This window comes from Ursus americanus, chromosome 23 (assembly GCF_024610735.1).
Source record: "Ursus americanus isolate L20-20 chromosome 23, mUrsAme1.1.p, whole genome shotgun sequence".
NCBI classification, from domain to species: Eukaryota; Metazoa; Chordata; class Mammalia; order Carnivora; family Ursidae; genus Ursus; species Ursus americanus.
The window spans coordinates 10,057,851-10,079,378 of record NC_142149.1 but is presented as its reverse complement, the minus strand read 5'-3'; the positions used below and the strand labels follow the sequence as shown (position 1 = coordinate 10,079,378).

Here is a 21,528-nt window from a genome sequence, read left to right as displayed (position 1 = left end):
GTTGAGATTATTTTTCTATGATGTAATGAACCTTTTAGATCCTTTTGAAAGAAAAACCACCGGCATGTACATCTCTCTGTCTAGAGCTCCTTTCGAACCACAAGGTTGTTGAGAACGTGTTTTGGACCAGAAGCATTAGTTATGGAGGTTGCCATTGTTGTTCCCTGCAAGGAAGAGAATAAAAGTGTAATCGTACTAGGTCATGTGTAAATTTATGCTGTTTTTACTGGCTCTTAACCCTTTTCCTTCCAGGAATTGTTAAGTTCCTTTGCAGTCATATATCAGTCCTTGGGTACGTTCTCACCAAGGGTGACCGTTTGACGGTAAGGTCCCTCAGTAGACCAACAGAATAGAAGTCGGGTCACATAGCGGACTCCCTGGAAATTACGTAAGAGAAATAAATACCCTGGTATTTGCCCAGAGAGGAAATTAGGAAATTCATTTCTAGCATGAACTCATAGACTCTCTCAAACTCTTCCGTGAGAAAAATTTTTCTTGGTCTGAGGGGTCTTCGGTGGCGTTAGGGGGTGAAACCTTGCAGGAGAGATCTCCGGTCCCTATGTTGCTGGAAACGGGGCTGCAGGTCGGGCTGCCTTCCTTGCTGGTGGAGACTCCGAAGAGGGTTCGGGAGACAGGAGAAAGAACAGGACACCTGTCCGTGCCTAGGGGTCTTCCTCTTTTTCCTGTTCTTTCACTCATTTTGGGGGGTTTTATGTCATGGCCCGTAAGTCCATTCACTGAGAATTGCTCTCCCTTGTGGAAAAGTAATTTCAAAAATGGTTTTTATCTTATTTTTTATTTTTATTTTGTGCCGCCTGGACTATTTTACCTGCAGGGTATGGGTTGGTTTTTATACTCAGTGTGCTTGAGGCTTGGCCGGCAAGTTGCTGTGATGGGCTGTGCTTTTGTCCGGGAGCCTGTGACGCTGGAATCAGTCAGATCATGAACCACATTTGCACAGATGCAGCAAATGCTGAATAATGCTAATAATACAATTCCAAGTGCTCCGCCTGGATCTCTGGCTATGTCTGGGTCCTCTTTTCTTGTAGGAATTGAAATACTGTGTGGAGCACAGAGAGGGAAAATGAACCAAGGCGAGCAATGCATGAGGAAAGAAGAGAGAACATAGAGAGGAGTGAATTAATATCTGTGCTTAATTCACTTAGGACGGAGCGCCGATCCATTGTGAGCCCAGGATTAAGGAGACATGCATAGATTTCCATTATACTGCCTGGATTTTGACACTATGACTATGGCACTGGTGACAGTCTTTTGTGCTAAATGATGCTTTGACCAAGTAGACGTTCAGATGAACTTCTGCCAGGACATCCAAGTAACATTTTGATCGTCGGCTGTTCCAAGGGAAGCACGGCTTCAGTTATGTGTACTTAGCTAGCGTTTTGCAGAAAGATTGGAGCTGTTTAGCCTCAGAGCTTTATAGATTATTCTATTTTTGGAAAATACTGACAGAGTCGCCACTATCTGCCTTGAAAGTTTCACATTTTCATGCATAAGAAATATGTGTGCGATGGGTGAGTAGATAATGTTTTAAATTGCAAATTGTAAAATATAACTGAACTCTTAAACACCATAAAATCAGAATCATGAAAGCAAGTTGCCGAGAAATTGGAGTCTGCAAGCTGACTACAGCTCTTTTGTCAGAACTCAGTAACTATAGATCAAAATTGAGCCGTCTTCAACGTCTTGTGACGTTTTTAGATGTGACACCGTGAGGTCAAGAGGTAGAACTCTGTGTGTGTGTGTGCATTTTCACGTTTATGCACTTTGATTTTGCTTTGTGCCCACTAATTATTAAGTACATTCCTTCTTTCACTTAACCCGGTACTAAGGAGGCACTAGATTTTTATTTTAAAATAATAGGCATTAAGAACAATAGCTTTGGGTTTTAACCTTTGCCCAAGCAGGAAATACATTATTATCTTTCAAGGATTTTTCTTTTTGGAAAGCATTACTGCAGGTTAACACCTATAAGAGGTTTAATCTCAGTCAATGGGAAAGCTCGCTCTCTTAATGAATTTTTTTTCCCCCAAGTTGACTTCGAAGGTACAGTAGGAGTCTTAATATTTCAGTTTACACGCAGGAAGATGACCCTGAGGTGACAAGAAGTCATTATTTATGGTGTCAGTTCCTGCCTTGCTAAAATTCGGTGATTCAGTTATCCCAACCACATAAACAGACAGATTTAGCATAAATACAAGTTCTAAAATGAGATCTTCTTTGCTGATAAGAAGATTAGAAGCTGAAACACCGTGACAGAATTTAAGTCTGTGTAATAAATTCAGAGTTTCTCTGTTGCTAACCACAGAAGCAATTTTCTGAAATGCTCCTTTCCAGTGATCGTGCCTTTGGATTTCTTTAACGTTTAGAATGGACTGGATGAAGCTCAAATCCAAATGGAGGAGAAGAAATAGCTGGATGTGATCCTAATTAGTACATTGAAATATCCACGTTAAGCACTTATAAAATGGGCAGTAACATAACTTGGGTTTTCTTTAAATAATCATATGATGCTATTAATGCTGTTTTTTCTATTATCATGAGTCATTAATGTTATCATTACTATGCGGTGTAGCATTTGATTTCTTCTTAGTTGTGATACACGTAACTTGTCTATAACTTATACACAGGGCTTTGGATATTAAAAGATAAACTGACCAAGGGCCAATGAAGGCTATCTGCCTGCAGAACACAAGTCAATGAGGGAGGAAACGATTCCTCATCTCCTTAGATACTGATCGAATTTATTTTTTATATAGAAGAAAGTCTCTCACAGGGAAGCAGAAGAATTAGCCAGATATTTGGAAATAGGTCTTGCATGAGGACTGCAAGGCCAAATTTTATATATTAGAGTCAGAGTAGGAACCATTTGGGGGGAATTAGTCATTGGCTGCGAAAATTATCAGCCCTATTCTATAATTTCTAGATTTGTCTGAGCAGAGATGCCATGAAAAGTTATTCTCTGCCGAAAGCAGAAGGAAACTTGGGCTTGAAATCCACAGGCTTAGTGGCTGTATTAACAGCTTCCACTCACACGAGGAGCTTCTTTGCAACAAGAATTTCTCTGTCTCGATCTCCTTATCAATTACAATTGGGATTTAGAAAATTGCATGAAGAGAAATCCAGAAGAAAAGATCACACGGTAGGACCACGGCCAGAGGCAACAGAGAAATGACAGTTGATCAGTGTTCTAACAGTCCTGCTCACATCTCTTGGCCTTGCATTCACTCATCTGCAGATCCCTCCCTGTCTAAAGAATCAAGTGTCACTCCACTCCTCATGCTTGTCTTACGGGTCTAAAATCTGGCTCAAATTTAATGTTCAATCTTAATATCCCTTTATTCATGAATGTTTTCAAATGCTGACCATAACCTGGAAAATCCACTTTGCTTTTCTCCCTCTAACACCCAGCCATACTTCGATACAGCCATGAAAATGTTCCTTAACTCCTCAGATACTCACCTCTTCATTTATGACTTTCGCACTGAGGCAGGCACTGCAGCAGCTCGCTATGTTATTTTAAGGCTTATCATATATAAATATCTCTTGAAGACATCTTACTCCCCCAATTAAGTTATTCTATTTATTAACCTCATCATCATTAGTGACAGCAGCAGCAAGAGCTAGGGTAAATAATTCTACCGCCTAAGTGTTCATTTGATGTCAAGCATTTTATGTACACTATCTCTAATCCCTCGATGTAATGCATTATCATTTTATGCATTATTTCTAATCCCTCTAACAGTCTTTTACAGCTGGATGGATCAATGTCACAAACACAGAGCAGGCTGACCCAAAGCCCAAACTCTCCCCACCGTGCAATGCCAATGCCGTCACCACTGTCAAGGTCACACAACTTAGAACATCCTTGGAATTCAATGCATGCATTGGGATTTGACTTGAAAGAATGCAATTTAAAAAAAAGTGTCGAGAGAGCATACCCTTTGACCTAGTAATTCCACATTTGCAAACCTAACAAATAGTAGGAGATGGAGTTAAACAATCTATAAGAGCAGTTAATGCATCTTTATACGAGTATAAAACAAAAATGAATATAAAGGTATAAGAATAGGTGATGGGGGCGCCTGGGCGGCACAGCGGTTAAGCGTCTGCCTTTGGCTCAGGGCGTGATCCCAGCATTGTGAGATCGAGCCCCACGTCAGGCTCCTCCGCTATAAGCCTGCTTCTTCCTCTCCCACTCCCCCTGCTTGTGTTCCCTCTCTCCCTGGCTGTCTCTATGTCTGTCAAATAAATAAATAAAATCTTTAACAAAAAAAAAAAAAAGAAAAGGTGATGATTCATCAAAGTATGGTTCATACATATGGGCATAAAATACATATAAACATTAAAATATATGCTTTCAAATGAATTTTAACTGCATGACAAATACATATAAAAAGTATGATACTCTTGTAGACAAAAGTATGACACAATCGATCCTAAAATTATAAAAAGTATATAAAAATATAAAATAGAAATAGAAAGATAGGAAAAGAGGGAAGAGACATACCAAAGTATTTATAATGGTGGGAATATGGATTTAGTTTCTATGTTTTCCTACACTTTTAATGTTTACCTTGTACATTTTCCATAATTGCTCTGACAATTAAAAAAAAAAAAAAGACCTACACATACTTAACACTTGAAAAACCACACACACGCACACACTGTTAAAGCCAATATTCCCAAACCTAGACATCGGGTATGTATTCTTTCTTTCAAAAGTAACATGACCAAAATAAATAAATAAAAAAGAACATCTCAGTATCATTGACAGTGCTCAAAATATGTCTTGTTTGTTCTTTGTATCTTGTGGCATATTCCTGAAATGTCTACAAGGGTGACTAACTTTGGTTGTCTGAAGTTGTTTTTTGTTGTTGTTAGTTCTGGAAAACGCCAAGTTGCAGGCATTTTATGGCAAGGCTCCCTGACCTAAGGAGCTGCCATTGACTTTAACAGAGAATGAACCGAGACTTTGGGCTCATTACCTCTAAGGGAGCTGATGTGCCGCAGACCACACGGATGAAACGGTCATCATAATCATTGTGTTCAGAGCCACAGTAATGGGAGGTCTGGATGAATACAGCACTTCCAGAGTGTAGTTGTCTCACCCACACGAAATACGTAAAGTCTTCCAGAGCATGACAGAAGAGTAATTGGCTAAATAATAATTCAGCTACTCTGCAAGTGTGAATTAAAAAAAAAAAATGATTCCACTTATGATTGTTGGTTTTAACATATTTGATGGAAAATAAAGGTCATATTAATGGACCCAGGAAGCACTCAGATGATTTCTCAATAAATGACTATATGATTTTGTTGTACATATATGTAGAGACATATGCACATTTGCAGACACAAAGGCACCTGCCTTACCCAGAGGTCTTCCTCAACTATTCATTACACAGTAAATGCAAGGACTAAAGCATTTAAATGCTCTGAGAAGCTAAAATAGATGTCATAAATCCATATCCTGAAGCTTTTTTACCCAAAAAAAGAAACTGACCAAAACAAGGTAACTCCAAATTTGGCATCTGCTCATACTATTTCAAAAATATATATCCACTTTAAGCCCTTTAGATTATATTTGCTTTCACTTTGCATATATTTTTAAGCAACCTTGGTTATATAATTTCTCAGGCCAGTGCAGATGAGAATCAACAAATTAGATAGAGCATGGTGGCAGCCTGATATATTTGGCAGAAGCAAAAATGAGAAGTGAAGGCTGTCATTGATGGAGAAGACAGAAAAAACCAAACAGAAGACTTAAATAAGCTTCGTCTATGGGCATTTAACGTAGAAGGCGTTGCTCTCACTGTACCCGGATAGTTCCCCTCTGTGGCAGGTGAACATAGCTTATGCTTATAATGATACTGAGTCATTGTTCAAAAGTCGTCGTGTACTCAAAAATACTGTTACTTTCATTCCATCATTCAGCTGACAGTTTTTGAGACTGATGTATTTCCTTGGCCGTGTGCAAGGCAATGAGGAGATAAAGAGAAAAAAGACACGGCAGTGGATTTTGAAAAGTGGAAGATATAGAGGGAAACATATTTGTAATAGCACAAGAGAACAAAACCTGCTGTAGTAGAGATATACAGAGCTCTCCAGGGGCAATCAGATAGAGTTCGAGGATGCACAGAGTGTATTAGAGAGGATGATTCTCACCACGAAGAAATGTCAATTAGTTAGAAAAGCTATTATATGATATGCTGCATTCCCAGGTATGCCAGAAAAATAAGGCATCATCACTGTGTGTTACAGTGGTCACAAATGGCCAATAAGGCTTATGGAATAAAGCCCACTGCTTTAGAAGAAACAGTGTCTGTGTAGGCAGAGACATTCAGCCTTCAGAGAAGCAGCTTATAATTCATAGACATGATTACATGTATATAGACAGATCTAGGAGCATAACTGGCATTTTAAGACATAAACTGAATGAAGAGGCAATCCTGTCTTCTGGTTTGCTCTTAGCATCCTTAACCCAGCTCTACATGGTACTATGTCACACAGATTAAGTCCTCCATTCTAAACTTGCCCATGAATTCTAGCTGATTTCACTCCTCAGAAACTCTCCAGATTCTTTTCTCTTTCCTTGCATGGTCGATTTTAGCACTTCAATCATAGGCTGCCTTATTTATACTCATTTGATTTCACTTGTGCTTTGCTTACCCTCTCAATGAGGGATTGTGAATTCTCAGACTGAAGGAATTGTTCCTCCCAGGGCTCGTCAGTCTCCCATATCACTCGGCATATCGTTAAAGTACAAAGTATTTACTCAACAAATACACTTACGGAATTTAAAATGAAGATGAAATCTTACCAGTACGGTAAGTGAAATTGCCAAAGCTCTTTTCCCATGGATAAGATGACATTCGGTGCTTCACACTACCGTCGTCAATGGCTTGTCCTCATTGCAGCAGATTGCAAACTCATCCTGCCTACACTTTAAGTTCATCTGACATTTATGTTTTACTTATTGATATCAATTATTACTCTGAAGATTAGTAAGGGGTTCTCAATACCCAGCAGATGCAAATGACAGGAGATTTTCATTTCTCCTCCTTGTAAAATTGGACTGCATAGACGGTTAATAGAAGTCTGGAAATATGTCTAATTGCTAGAGATATTTATATAAGTGCAAAGGAAAGATTTATGCTGCTAGTGGAACAATCACATTCTGCGTCACGCAACCATTCATAATCTGACTGCAGATCTAGATTATGACTAATATTTGGCTCTAATATTATAGGTGGTTACTGTGGAGGGAATCAGTAAGAGCATAACTGTCATTTCCTTGGAAAAAATTAATCCACAGATGGATCCCAACACCCAGCTGCATTGGTGTCCAAAACTAATGGGGATTTTTGCTAAATAAGGACTGATTCAGCCAAAAAAGGTATACTCTGACTAGAGAAATCTGTATCATGCATCACTCCAGAAAGCACTGAATGCTTTGGAACACTAGGATTTTCCTAATAGGGACAGAGTGAAAAGTCACCCATTAATTAAAATGCACATTTAATTTTTTCCCTCTATAATATGAAGCAGCAGAGTTAATCAATGCTAACATGCATTTACAACGTTTTACTTACTTACAAAGCGTAACCCGTCATTTTCCTTATTTAGGTAAATAATTAAGGTAAAACTTCGATTCAGGCTGGCAACCAGCTTATTGCAATAACCCATTTTTCTCTAACTTTCTACTTCAAGGAAGAAGCATTGCTGCCTATCAGCCCATGTGGGTAAGAGTGAAGTTGAAAAGAAACATTAGGATATGTGCATTTATTTTCCCCCTCCCATAACTAAATTTACACGACCAACCATCACCTTCTAACTTTGTGTTCATTTCTTTAAAGACTCTTCTATTACATGAAAGTATCTTGGCCTAGGGTGTACTCAGTTAATTTAGAGTAGAACAATAAAACAATTTCAACCCCTGTTCCAGAGAAATGGCATCCCTTTCTGGGTGACTGATTTTCAAAAAGAGCTGTCTGCATTCACATGGGTTGGAAAATTCTCAGCCATCTACAGTGGCACGGATCGAATCACCATAAAGAAGAGAACATACATAATGATTAATTTCCTCTTCCCATTTAGGCTTTAATGTGTTTTAAGGGATTAATTGGACCTCTCCCACCTGTTTCTTAGAAGAAATCCATGCAGAAACACGTTTCAGAAGAAGCCCATTGTGGTGGCGTGAGATGTGACTCGTTCTCCTTCCTTTGACTACATAGAGTTTAGCTTGTCTGTCTGCACGTTTTTAGCTTGCGGCTACAGCCTGGGTCTCTATACATCCATCTATTCTGCAGAGTTAATTTAAGCTGTTTAAAAGTAATACATTACTTAATAAATATTAAAGTAGACAGTCCCCCACCCGTCACCCCCACCCCCGCCCCCGCCCCCCGGGTGCGAGGCATTATTCCCCGCATCCAGGATTTTTAAAGGCAAGACGGTTTCAGGGCTTGGAGGACTGTATAATCTCAGCGAGTGGAACGGCACAGCAATACGTTTGGCTGTCAAAGCAGAGACACCGCACGCATAACTTATTCCACACTTTTCATTTCAGTTATCTCTCTCACACTTGCTGAAGCAGGGTTAAGTACGCATCTGCAAAACCTAGCATATCTCACCAGCACCTCCTAGGGGCCATGTGAGGGTATGAGGCTAGGAAGTGGGTACCCGCGCAGACCCTTTCCTTGAATTGTCAGTTTCACCTCCCCTACACACAAAAGTCCACCCTGTCTGTACCGCCCTGAATACGAGCTAGATTGGCGAAGCAGTTTGGCGACTCTAGGGAGGCCTTTTAGAGGTTTAAATAAACTGCACGAAAGACGCATTTGCTCGCTTGAGGAAATAAACATTACACACACACACAGGAATTTCAAACTCTGTGTGAGGAAGACTCCTAAATATATTGTGTCCTTTAAGAGCAAATCTTCGTTATGACACCACAGTACTCAGAGGTTTATCTACTTACTCCACTTACATACACACACACAGACACACATACAAGACACACACACAGACACACGGACACACAGATTAATCTGTAAAGTTCCAGGATCCAGACGCGGTTAACACGGGAGTTGACAATAGGTTTTTAAAGGGTCTACATGCTCTTGCCTGGTTGCTGGGAATGAGGGCTGGGAGGCGCTGATGCGAGGGCACAGCTGAGTGTCTGTAGGAGTTGCTGTTCCAGAGAATTCATTACTCTAATTGCTCTGATTTTAGATCAGTAGAGCGTGCCGGGCGGTGGTGGAGAAAGAGATTGAAGGCGGACAATGCGAGAGGGAACGAGTCGTTCACCCTTCAGAGAAGTCTAGGCGCTTTGTAAGTAATTCACCAACAGCCCGGAGCAGAAAGAGCCCAGCGGCTCTGCAGTTGCAACAGTTGTGCGCGTCTAAATCCAGCCGGGTTCTGCGCGCCGGTCCCGGTCCCTTTCCCCATTGGATTCGCGGCTCCTCCGCGCCCCGCAGGTTCTGCGGGGAATTCGGGGGGCGTGGGGCTCTGGGTGGGAGCAAGGGGAGAGGGAGACGCGCCGGGGCTGAAATGCAATCCTCCCCGCCTGCAAACGTTTCGCCCGGCCCTGGCACCTCGCGGGCCCCTCGAGGAGCACGCACAGCACAGCCGCTACCGAGGAGAGGAAAAGGGAAGTGTGGGGCTCGGAGAGGGCTAGGAAGCTTTGCCCAAGGCCAGGCTGCAATTAGGCAGCCGCAAAAGCCCGGCCGCGGAGCTTCCCACCTGCTGCTGTCCCAGCTGGGGCGCAACCTCCTCCTCCCCTGCCAGGGCAGGACTCCCAAACCCGGCTCGGAGGGCGGAGGGGGAGGAAGCGGCGGCAGGTTCTCCTCGCTGGCAGCGTCGCGGGCCGCGGGTGTAGCATCGTCCCCTCCCCGCCGCGATTCCCGGGGCCGGCCGTGTGGCCAGGCGCGCTGCGATTGGCCGGCAGAGGCCGGGGGCGGAGCCAGGCGGGCCGGTATCTCAAAAGAGCCCAGGATATTGCAGAGCGCACTGGAGCCCTGGCCAGCGCGCAGCCTTCCCCGGCGCCGGCAAGCTGGGTCTTGGGGATTCTGGTTTGCTTTGGCTCACTCGCTTTTACAAACTACTGGATCTTACATGCCTCTGTACCCCCCACTTCCACTTCATGTCCCCATGCTCCTGCGCCAGCAACAGGTAAGGGCTGCTGTGTGTTTTCTTCCCTCCTTGTCTCCCGCTGCCTGTGTGTGCTGGGGAGTGGACTCGGGCCGCCGTCCCCAACCCTACCCTGCCCCGCTGCTCCAGAGGTGCCCAGCTGTCACGCTGCTCTAGCGCTTACCCACAATGCGGAGTCCCAGATCATGCCTATAGAGTTTGTGTGCGCACCAGAACATCCCCAGAGCTAAAAATACTGAGACATGCTTGGAACAGTTGAGCAATAGAAACAGATTTCGCTGAGCATCTGTTTGTGCTCATAACTTCCAGTGCACCAGCTGTAGCGAGATACTGAGTTTGGAGACAAGGGCGAGGGAGCCTGTGTTCGATTCTCTCTGTAAGGAAGAAAAGAAAAAAAAAAAAAGGCGAGGGGGTGGGGAGTGCTTCTAGAGCGCTGGTCTCAAACCTTGGCAGACTTGGGACTCAGCACTAGTCTTGATCCTCGGCGTCTTTTTTTTTTTTTTTTTTTCCTTTGTCATTGCTTCAAGTGTAGCGTCGAGTTCCAAACAGAGCGAGCGTCTCAAAGTTGCTTTGCTGGGGAAAGAGAGCGCGAGCCCGAGTTGGATTTGAGCCCGAAGACCGCAAAACTTTCACATCATATGTCACTCTCTCCTAAGCAACGTATTATTCTTAGTAAATAGCATTAGTACCTAAATTGAAGACAGCGTGGTTTCAGGAAAGCACAGTGGTCAAAAAGACTGGATTCTGCAAAAAGATTGCATCATAACATAGACTCGTCATGACAATTGAAAAAAAAATCGAGATAGGAAATGGGCAGTTTAATGTCTGTGTCTGGATAAGCCTTACCAGTGGGATGGTAACTAGGATGCAGCTGTGAATCCTGGGGATTTTCATAAACTCAGAATTTACCTGTTAGGAAACAAGGCATTGAAAACGTGTTCTGGGTATGCAAAGAATGCATATTGCTTTTTACCACTTGCTTTCTTTTCACATTAATAATCAATATGCTGTTAGATTTCCTCTCACTAACCACTGCCCTAGGTCTGCTATATATTATATTACTTGTACACTTGTTAGCTTTTTCCAGCTCACTTCCACCCCCACCTCAAGTGCTTTATATATATTTGCGAATAGCTGGAAAAATCTCAAGGCTCAGGAGTAAGAGGTGTTACTACAGGGATGGTGAGAGGGGTCAAAGTTAGGGTCAAGGTCATTTAATTTTGCTTTTAACCCCTCTCTTTCCTGTTTTGGTAGCACTTTCTTTAACGTTATTGGTATCCATAGGAATATTTGTTCTAAACGCTTGTGAATTTGGCCTTTTTTTTTTTTTTTTTTAAGGACACACATTATTTCTTCAGATGCCCTAGGTGTAGAATCTCTGGGTGGCTGTAGAGTCCTTGTATGACTTCTCAGTAGCATGCAAGACTGGCCACATCTTCACCTGAACAGATAGACCGTTGCAGGGTTTTTTAAATCACCAGCTGTGTATATTTCTCAGCATTTGCAAATGTTGGGTGATGCTACCTGCACCGTTGAGTATTAGATGTTAGAGCGCTCACATAGGGAAATGCCTATCCCTCTGCCCTTCCCCTATTTCCCCTCCCCCCCTTCTGTTTACTGAGCTTCTAAGAGGTTGCTTTGCTAGCAGTTGTGCTCACATAGCAACATGTGCCCAGAGCACACTCAGGCTGGTCTATATGGCGTCAGCTGGGGAGTAACTGCTCTAAGCACTCATTAGCAGACCTCTCTCTCAGCCCAGCACGTTTTCTTTTACTCTCCTTACTTGCTATCCATAGACAGAAACTTTCGTATCCACTGCACACCATGACCATATTATGAGACACGTTTATTCTCATGTATTTGTCATAATTATGGTTTTCTAGTTTTTTTATCACCCAAGTTGGAAATATTTCCTATATGGGAAAAATGAGTTAGATTTCACTCATTTATACAGTGTTATCTCCTTGACCTTGAGTTTATGTATAGCGCTCTCTCTCTTTAACATCTACCTAAGATTGAAATGGCTGAACTATTTTTTTCCATTGCTTATGCTTAATTTTGGCTCAGCCTATAAATAGTCTTAACATGAACAGCACCACATGTAGCCTTTCAATTTCCCAGAAATACTTTCTACCTCATTGGTTATAGCCTGGGTAAAATGATTATTTGTATCTATTAAATTTACATCAGGCCCTTCAATATTTTGGCTCAGAGGGGAATTTACACATTGTTCATCAAATCAAACATGGTCTCTCCTGAATTGCACCCATCAAGGAGTCAGATCACTTAGTGTTCTCATCTCCTCTTAATCGAACGCTTCTCAAAGAATGATTTTGAAGATATGCCTAAAATAAAGTTGCACAAAAGCCCTACTCCTAATGAAAGTTCTTTTCCAGATGCTCATGAATCGGTGATTTTTAGTGAGAGAAAAGCAGGCAAGGAAGTTTTCTGCTCACCTAAAGCCACTTGGGCATGTGGGCAGGTCAGTGAGGAGGGCATTCTCATAATGAAATGTTAAGACAATCACGCCAGCAACTGTGGCAGGCTCCAGATTTTTGCTATGTAGTCAGCTCCCCAAAACACTGAATACACATAATGTGTGTGCACACATATACACACATAAATCTGTTTAGAAGCATATCTATTTGAAGTGACAAAAATGTCCATTGTGCCAAAAAAAAAAAAAAAATTTCCCCCTTTCCAGGCAGAATGGTAAAATTTCTAAATGGTGCTCCACACGTGGGACAAATTCTGTCATTAACAGTGGAAATAAGACAATAATAGTCGTTCGATACAGGCTCTGTTCAAACTGGGAAAGGCAGAGAGCTCTTGGTAGGAAGCTGGAATTTTGTGTGTTTTGTGGAATTCAAACTAGTGTCCTGGGGTCAAGATTTTTGGAAGGTCGTAATTCAGTCTTTAGATTTCATATGGTTGTTATGCTTTAATCTGGAAAGAGTGCAGAAATAAGTCAGAAGAAATTTGAAACTGTCTACTCATGGTCCCTAATGGTAACTCAGATGGAAGGATTGTTTTGAATCATGAAAAGGGAATTTCTTGGTGTCAACTTAGAAGATTCTGAAGTCATTCAGACCTCAAGGATACAAGCACTATTTAAATGAGGCCTCCCCCCCCCCCCCCGCCGCCCCCGTCCCCTTTTTTGGAGAGTTCACCTGCATCTGATGTTCTATTATTATCTCTCTCTGGTTTTGCGTAGAAATGCTTGGCAGTTTCTTATGAGCCCAATAATCTGAAATCACCGGTTAAAAAAATTCTTTCCATGTCCAGGATCTAGAACCCTGAGGAATAGGAGTCTTATTTCTTTTGTCCAAGTACAAACTTCATAGGGAAGCAGACAAAACACTGAAGCAGGTGGAAGACTGGGAAGGCACAGTAACTTCTTTTTATAAAGTAATTCAAAGGCACTTTCAAATCGGGCATCATTTACGTGTCAAAAGCTGCCAAAATGTAACACACATTGCAATTTTCACAGATGACTAATCTCAGGAAAAATGTGTTGGGGCACATTCTTGCATAATAACTTGGATAAGGAGGGAGAAGTGAAAAGACTGTAACAAGGCATTTTCAAAGACAATGCACCTTGCCTGTCTTTAAGGGGGTGCGCAAAAACAAGATAAATGACTTGTTTGATTTGTTTGCAGGTGGCTAGGCTGAAATTGGTTCTGTTAACTACTTAATCTCAGTGTGGTTTTGGGGGAGAAAGAAAAAGTGGAATCCTCATTATCAGGGCTTCAGCGAATTTCTGCTCTTTTCCATGTTTTCCATCGTCCCCCTTTACTACAGGAGATTGATTGGGTTGTTGGACGAGTGGAGAATCACTTCTGGGTTTTCATTCTATGCTGTATTCATTTTGTTAATTTCTGTTTGATACAGGGAAACACTTTGGACTTTATCTTAGACTTTTGTGAGTCAAGGAAAAGATAGTTTCTTTGGAGTGAAGATGGGAAGTTAAATAGATAGTTTTTATCGAGGTTAGGATGAGGCTGGAGGAGAAAACTGAAAACTATTTGTTCACATTAGGTAAAGGTGAGTGCCTTCTCCATGGGAACCTATAACAAACAGCAGCACTCGAAGTGAAAGTAAGCTGACTGACAATTATGATCTACTCCTACAAAGTTGTCTGTTTGGGAAAACACAGAATTGGACCCACATGAAATGAGTTCCTGCCTTATCTCAATCCGCTAAAGACCTGGTCCTTTGGCACATAGGTGCTTACTTCCTAGCCTGTCATTACACATGGCAGTCCCATCTCTGGAGAATTTCAGGACTCATTGCTAGGCAACAGACTCGCTCTTTATCCCCCAGAGCAAACCTACGCCTTCAAGTCAGAATCACTTGCACTAACAGAGATGTTATCGGGCATTTCTGCAAAGTGGCTGCTTGCAGTGTGAGAAGTGACGAAGCAAGCCCAAACAGTCTCCAGAAATTGGGACCGATGTCAGATCATCATAAGGGCTGTCTGCTCAGTTTTGTTGTTGTTGTTGTTGTTGTTCTTTAATCATTTAAACAAATAGTCTGTGCCTTCTGATTTCCACCATGTCATTGAGGGCTCCAGTATTCTCCCATAATGCACCTGCAACTCCATTAATATTAATATTCTGCCTTGATACGAACTGTTCTCTAGACGTGTCTGAGTTCTCAAAGCCTCGTGACAAACCTTGGACTTAGCAAGTCTCTCTTATGCTTAATCACTTGGGACCCTAGCAAGTAGAGAAGGCCAGAGAGAATAAGAGAGGTTTATCTGCAAAAATGGAATCGCCTAGATTGCTGGAATAAATACGGGAAAAAGAACCTGAAATTTTGATTAAAAGACTGTCCCAAACAATGAACTCTACTATGTTTAATGACTTTATGTTTTCAGATACAATAAAAATATTTTCAGGCTATAAAGAAATTAAATACCTTATAATTTACTGTCGAGTGTATTTATGTGTATCTGGCTGTGTCTTGCTAGGAAATGTTACCTTAGAGAGTAGAACCCCTTAATAATGACTTCTTTTCTAATGAATAATGGCATTTTTGTTGTTGTTTTCAGGACATGTACTCTGGATGTCAGCTGAGTCACTGAGGCAGCTCTGCATGTCAGTAGACAGACCTTGGTAGACCCTCAAGGCTCCTGGAAACCCCCATCTCTCCGTATTCTTTTTTGTGTGCGTGTCCTCACTGAACATTCAAAACTGTTTCTCCAAAGGGTTTTGCAAAAACTCAGACTGTTTTCCAAAGCAGAAGCACTGGCGTCCACGGCAGAAGCGATGGGCAGTGTGCGAACCAACCGCTATAGCATTGTCTCTTCGGAAGAAGACGGAATGAAGTTGGCCACCATGGCGGTTGCAAATGGCTTTGGGAATGGGAAGAGTAAAGTCCACACTCGACAACAGTGCAGGAGCCGCTTTGTGAAGAAAGATGGCCACTGTAACGTTCAGTTCATCAACGTGGGGGAGAAGGGACAACGGTACCTCGCCGACATCTTCACCACGTGCGTGGACATTCGCTGGCGGTGGATGCTGGTTATCTTCTGCCTGGCTTTCGTTCTCTCGTGGCTGTTCTTCGGCTGTGTGTTTTGGTTGATAGCTCTGCTCCATGGGGATCTGGATGCATCCAAAGAGAGCAAAGCTTGCGTGTCTGAGGTCAACAGCTTCACGGCTGCCTTCCTGTTCTCCATCGAGACCCAGACAACCATAGGCTACGGCTTCAGGTGTGTCACGGATGAGTGCCCCATCGCCGTCTTCATGGTGGTGTTCCAGTCAATCGTGGGCTGCATCATCGACGCCTTCATCATCGGCGCCGTCATGGCGAAGATGGCGAAGCCCAAGAAGAGAAACGAGACTCTGGTCTTCAGTCACAATGCTGTGATCGCCATGCGAGACGGCAAGCTGTGTTTGATGTGGCGGGTGGGCAATCTCCGGAAGAGCCATTTGGTGGAAGCTCACGTGAGAGCCCAGCTGCTCAAATCCAGAATTACTTCTGAAGGGGAGTACATCCCCCTGGATCAAATAGATATCAATGTCGGGTTTGACAGTGGAATTGACCGCATATTTCTGGTGTCCCCCATCACGATAGTCCACGAGATAGATGAAGACAGTCCTTTATATGATTTGAGTAAACAGGACATTGACAATGCAGACTTTGAAATTGTGGTGATTCTGGAAGGCATGGTGGAAGCCACCGCCATGACTACCCAATGCCGTAGCTCCTATCTGGCCAATGAAATCCTCTGGGGCCATCGCTACGAGCCTGTACTCTTTGAGGAGAAGCACTATTACAAAGTGGACTATTCCAGGTTCCACAAGACTTATGAAGTGCCCAACACTCCCCTTTGTAGTGCCAGAGACTTAGCAGAAAAGAAATATATCCTCTCAAATGCTAATTCATTTTGCTACGAAAACGAAGTTGCCCTCACAAGCAAAGAGGAAGATGACAGTGACAATGGGGTTCCAGAAAGCACCAGTACAGACACACCCCCTGACATAGACCTTCACAACCAGGCAAGTGTCCCTCTAGAGCCCAGGCCCTTACGGCGGGAGTCGGAGATATGACTGCTTCCTTCTCTGGAATTTTACTTTAAAATAACAGTCTGTTGGTCAAAGGCCCAAAACAGTTATTCAGACGACGGTACTGGTGAAGAGGTGGGTCAAGGCGAGTGGCCACGAGGGACCGAGGCTAGCACAATGGTTTCAAAGAAAGACTGTAAGCTCGGAGATGAACGTAAAGCATTCAACATGCCTCCTCCCCTCCCCCCGTGACCCAATGGCACATACATGTTGTAGAATAAGTTATGGGGTTTTTATGTTTTGTTTTGTGTTTTTACAAAACTTGAACTTGCAGGCAAGCCTTGGTTGGGTATTTGACTAATCCAGAATGCTTCTCTTTAGGGAACAAGAATGTTTTTAATGGCATAACAAAGGCAAGACTCTGCCTTAATTTTTGAAAAGCTGCTAACTACATGAACACAAATTGTATTTTTGTTGCCGTGTAGTTTTTCTCTCGTGTAATTTAAAAGTCAGTGTTGAACTTTGTTGAAAGCTCATGATATGTGCTTCAAAGTGGCAAGTATTTGGCTATTAAGCTGCCAAAATGAGAGCCTGATTTTTTTGAGGCCAGTAATTTGTTTGCTAGAATTGATTTTTTTCTCTCTCTCTCTTTCTCTCTCTCTCTCTCTTTGGTTACATAAGGGCATTATGTAACACTAGCCAAATGGTAGCCTCTGGGTTTTGTTGTTTTTTTTTTCTTCTTCCATGATGTTAATGGGTTATCTCAAATTTTAAGTTACACTACCTAAAATAAATACCAAAGATAATGCACATTTTTGCACAGTGAAGCTTATACTAAAAAGTGATAGAAAGCCCCGCGGCTGCCTTGAAATCAAGAAACAATAACTTTGAACCTCAGCAAGACCTTGAACTGCCCTCTCCTTTTTTCACCTCACTCAGAAAATAGAACATCATACACTCAGAGTCTAGTAAATGTCGTGCTGTTTCAATTTGGCTCTTTCATGCTACTTGTGTATGATAGGGGAAGAAGAAGGGTGAAGTAAAACTCACACCTACACAATCAAAATATCTTTTCTCTCCTGCTTGGTAGGGCTGGCCAAGCCAACGCATAAGGTGAGAGATGGTGATGTGCTCTTCGATTTTTCTGGATTTCCCCTTTTTGCACATTCCAGACTTTATTCCGTAAGATAAGACCTAGGTTGGAGTTAGTCGGCATCCTCAAAAGCTGAGCCACCTAACATGAAAGATGGATAGGTTTAAACCCTTGCGGCTGAATGCATTGCCCCAACTGTCAGGACATTTCCAGCTTGACTCTCGCCTTCGAGAAGATGCCACGCCTGGCCTCTAGGCTGGTTCTCCCGATCAGTCTGTCTGGAGCGAGTCCTACAGTGTCAGGGAGGCTGCAGATGCCAAGGGGGGGAGCCGGCGAGGTGTGGACCGGCCACTTTGATGTAGCACCTCAGCTCAAGTATTCGGGAGGGAGAGGAAAGTGATTTTTTTTTTTTTTTAATGGTAGAGGGTAGGGATGAAAATGTTGCAGTATTTTGGGGTTAACAAGAGCCATACAAAATATAACACAGCCACAAGTAGAGGGGATAATGATCTGAAAGGGTTATTTCTCCTTTATGTATGCACATTTGAGATTGGATCTGAGCTGATTCTTCTGCCTCTGGAGCCCTAGAGCAGGTGACTAAGGATACATTGTTTTCCCGAAGTCTCTCCTGCCTGGCTGCCTGCCTTGATCGAAACGTTTTTTTTTTTTTTTTTTCCCCTGCTCTAACTCAATCATGGAACTCTTTTTTTGGTTTAAAGTTCTTTATGTGTGAATTCTGGGGGTTGCTGACTTTTCTTTTTAATTGGAGTCTCAAAATCAACTCTCTTATGGTATTATATCCCTGTATGCCATTAAAAAACACCTTGTTCTGGAATCCTGTATTTTATAAACTGATGTGTGTGATGGTCTCTGGTTCTTGAACACCCATCTCTGAATGCCGTGCCTGCAATAATATGACAGTTTCTGCTGTTCTCAGCCTTCAAAGCCGATGGGTTTGAAAACTGTGGCGTTCTTTTCGTGGAAACCAAGACAGAGATGTCAAGCAAGCTATTTTAAATCCAAATTTAAAGGCAGGTCTGGGAAGTTGTTTAGAGAGTCGGAAGAATTGGGACTGATGGGACGAAAGAATGGACAGAAGAGGGAACAATTCGGCTGTTGAGGGCGAGAGGTTACTGAGGGCTTCAGCTGCTGCTATTTCGATATTTTGCAAAGGAAAATAATCAAACCAAAGAGTATTCAGTGATCATGTAAATTAAATGAAGATGCAGTGGAGCACGGGGTGACCACTAAGAGGGCTCCTCCCAAAACACAACAGTGCTGCCACTTAAAAAGACTTGAGATAGTTGAAAGGGGGTGGGTCTGGGGGCAGGAACGAGGGAGGGAAATCTTTCAACTTCTTTCTGAAAAACAGAAAAAAAAATCTAAAATTTCTGGTGCACAGGTTTTTGTTTTTGTTTTGTTTTGTTTTTCCAAGAAAATTTTGCAGAAGCTATGTTTTTAAAGTGTACATTTTATAAAGTTTATCAGATATTTTCATATTTAAAGCCAAATGTAAATAGAAGTCTGTAAAAGAAAAAAAAATTGCCATAGAAAGTATAATTTCAGTGCAGCAATTTCGGAGAGCTAGTACCTCTATGCTACCGGTTAGCATGGTTTTAGCAAATATTTACCAGCCTTATAAGGTTCGTATTGCTATGTTCTGTTATTTATTTCAGCATGGACTGTTCATTTGAAAGCTTTTTCTAGTTATTAGTATTTTAACAATTACAAGCTTTAAATGGCAATTTTTTTTTTTTTTTTTTTTTTTTTTTTTGTCAAGAGCCAAGACACAGGTAATGCACAACATTTTTTTGTTCCATTTTACCTTCAAAACATTTGTCCTTATTGACTGGGTCTCCTTAATTAGTGCATATGCATCATTAGAATGAAGTCAGAGGAGACTCACCGTGAATATCTGGGGTCTATTCCCAGCTACGTGTTGCTTCTCTATTGCAAGCAAACCCCCGTTGAATTTACTTAGGAATTACTCCCTTTTAAAGAATTTTTGCTCGTATCTGGATGGGCATTATATTTTTGGGAGGAGGCATAGATTCCTGGTTATCCTATTTTTAAATAAAAGATAGACAAAGTGAATTCTATTTTGACTATTGAGAATGGAATAGTTTTCTATCCCTCTAAGAGTATACTTGAATCAGACATTGTAAGGATGTCAATATAGCACTGTAGCCATTTCCAAATTCCTGGAGAAAGTCTGTTTTACCTTTTTTTAAAAAAACAAGCAAACAAAAAAAAAAACTATTCATGCATTATTTCTTCTCTTCACTTCCTTTCTTCCCTGTGAGCCCCCACCCCAAACCTTGACTGTCTATTCGATGACCTCGATCCCCCGAATCATGTCCCCATGCAAGTGACAAATGTCAGCTCATGTTTTATAATAAGCCACTCAGCAAAGGCAAAAAGCTTGTTCTGAGAAGCAGGGTGAGTTCTTTTTCACTCTGTGTCTAATAATGTTAGGGCGAAAACGAAAAGTATTGCATAGTCCCCCCCCGGCCCCCCAACTAGAATCCCTTTTCTAGTTCTGTTGGGTTTCAGCTCTGGGCTCTGGCGAGTTGAAAACAGCCCCGGCCTTTGACAATCGTGGATAGTTATTATTTTCCCGTTTGCCGTCTTTTTGTATCTAAAAGTCTTCCTGTTGTACTGCACAAACCATGGATTGTACATATTTTTATATATTATGTCTTATTTTATTATTTCTAAATAAAAAATTAAAAAATTGAAGACAAATGGGCGCAAGAATTTGCGGGCTTGCTGTCTGGTTACTGTAGCATTGCTGAGATGCGGAGCCAATGTTCCCCAAGCCCAGGACGGAGACGCCGATAGTGGGGATGAATAGAGCCATAGACGTGGCTGGACGGGGAGGTGTGGTGCGGTGGCCGATTAGCGTAATCCAAGTTAGAGGAAGTCAAGCTCATATTTTGTTTTTGGACGGAATGGCAGAGGTAGAGAGAGGGTAGAAAACAAGCCAGCAAACACCACCGACAGGTATTCTAAGCTTTAGATTTAGAGTCACTGTTTAACGATAATAGTTATCCTTTATGGAGCCCTAAACTCTGTATAGGGTTCTGCCTTACATGTTATCTCAATCCCGACCCTCCCCCCGCCCTGCCAAGTTAGGATAGTGTTCTTCTTGTATTGTAAGTCAGAAGTTGATAGAGGTGTTCTGTAAAGGGCCAGACGGTAAATATTTTTGGCTCTGCCCAACAGAGGGTCTGTCTCCATTCTGCTCTCGGAGTGCAAAAGCAATCACTGATAATAGGAAAACAAATGACGCGGCTGTGTTTCAATAAAACTTTACTTATAACTACAGGTGATGGGCCAGATTGGGCCCACGGCCTGTAATTCATCCACCCCTGGTATAGAGGAAACCGAGGCTGGGTTTAAAGCTAATAAGCCATGGAGGTGGTACCCAAATTCAGGTTTTCCGGGCCTCCACACTTAGTTTCATCCACTAACCTGAATATTGTTTCAGGACACAAAGTTGCCAGGGCTACGTGGTCTCAGAGCAAATGCCACTTCTTCCAGCAGATTTGGACTAACTTCACTGTTGTTTCATGATTGGAAATCTTGAGAAAATCTACGATCTTGAAATATGGGTTGCTCCTTAATATTTTTCCTTTAACAAATACTCATGTGGCATTAACTGTGTTTCAAGCACGGTTCTAGATTCTTTCTAAGTATTAAGTAATTTAACCTTGACAGCAACTCTATGGAGTAGGCAGTGTTACCTATCCTCAT

At 42.2% G+C, this 21,528-nt stretch overlaps 1 protein-coding gene and 1 pseudogene across 3 annotated transcripts; one reads left to right on the top strand and one right to left on the bottom strand.

Annotated features, from left to right (window-relative positions):
* Positions 1 to 8,919: 8,919 nt before the first annotated feature.
* KCNJ2 (potassium inwardly rectifying channel subfamily J member 2) lies at positions 8,920 to 20,517 on the top strand. Of its 3 annotated transcripts, XM_087854170.1 has the most exons (3): positions 8,920 to 9,117; positions 9,253 to 9,351; positions 15,224 to 20,517. In XM_087854170.1, exon 3 carries the CDS (start codon positions 15,441 to 15,443, stop codon positions 16,722 to 16,724), a length of 1,284 nt encoding a protein of 427 aa, XP_087710296.1. In that variant the 5' UTR covers positions 8,920 to 9,117; positions 9,253 to 9,351; positions 15,224 to 15,440; the 3' UTR covers positions 16,725 to 20,517. The 3 variants fall into 3 exon arrangements, with proteins under 3 accessions (XP_087710296.1, XP_087710295.1, XP_045670276.1); XM_087854169.1 differs by having other exon boundaries at positions 8,920 to 9,351; XM_045814320.2 differs by lacking the exons at positions 8,920 to 9,117; positions 9,253 to 9,351 and adding an exon at positions 9,987 to 10,191.
* Positions 9,345 to 10,388, bottom strand: LOC148107929 (uncharacterized; annotated as a pseudogene).
* Positions 20,518 to 21,528: the final 1,011 nt, after the last annotated feature.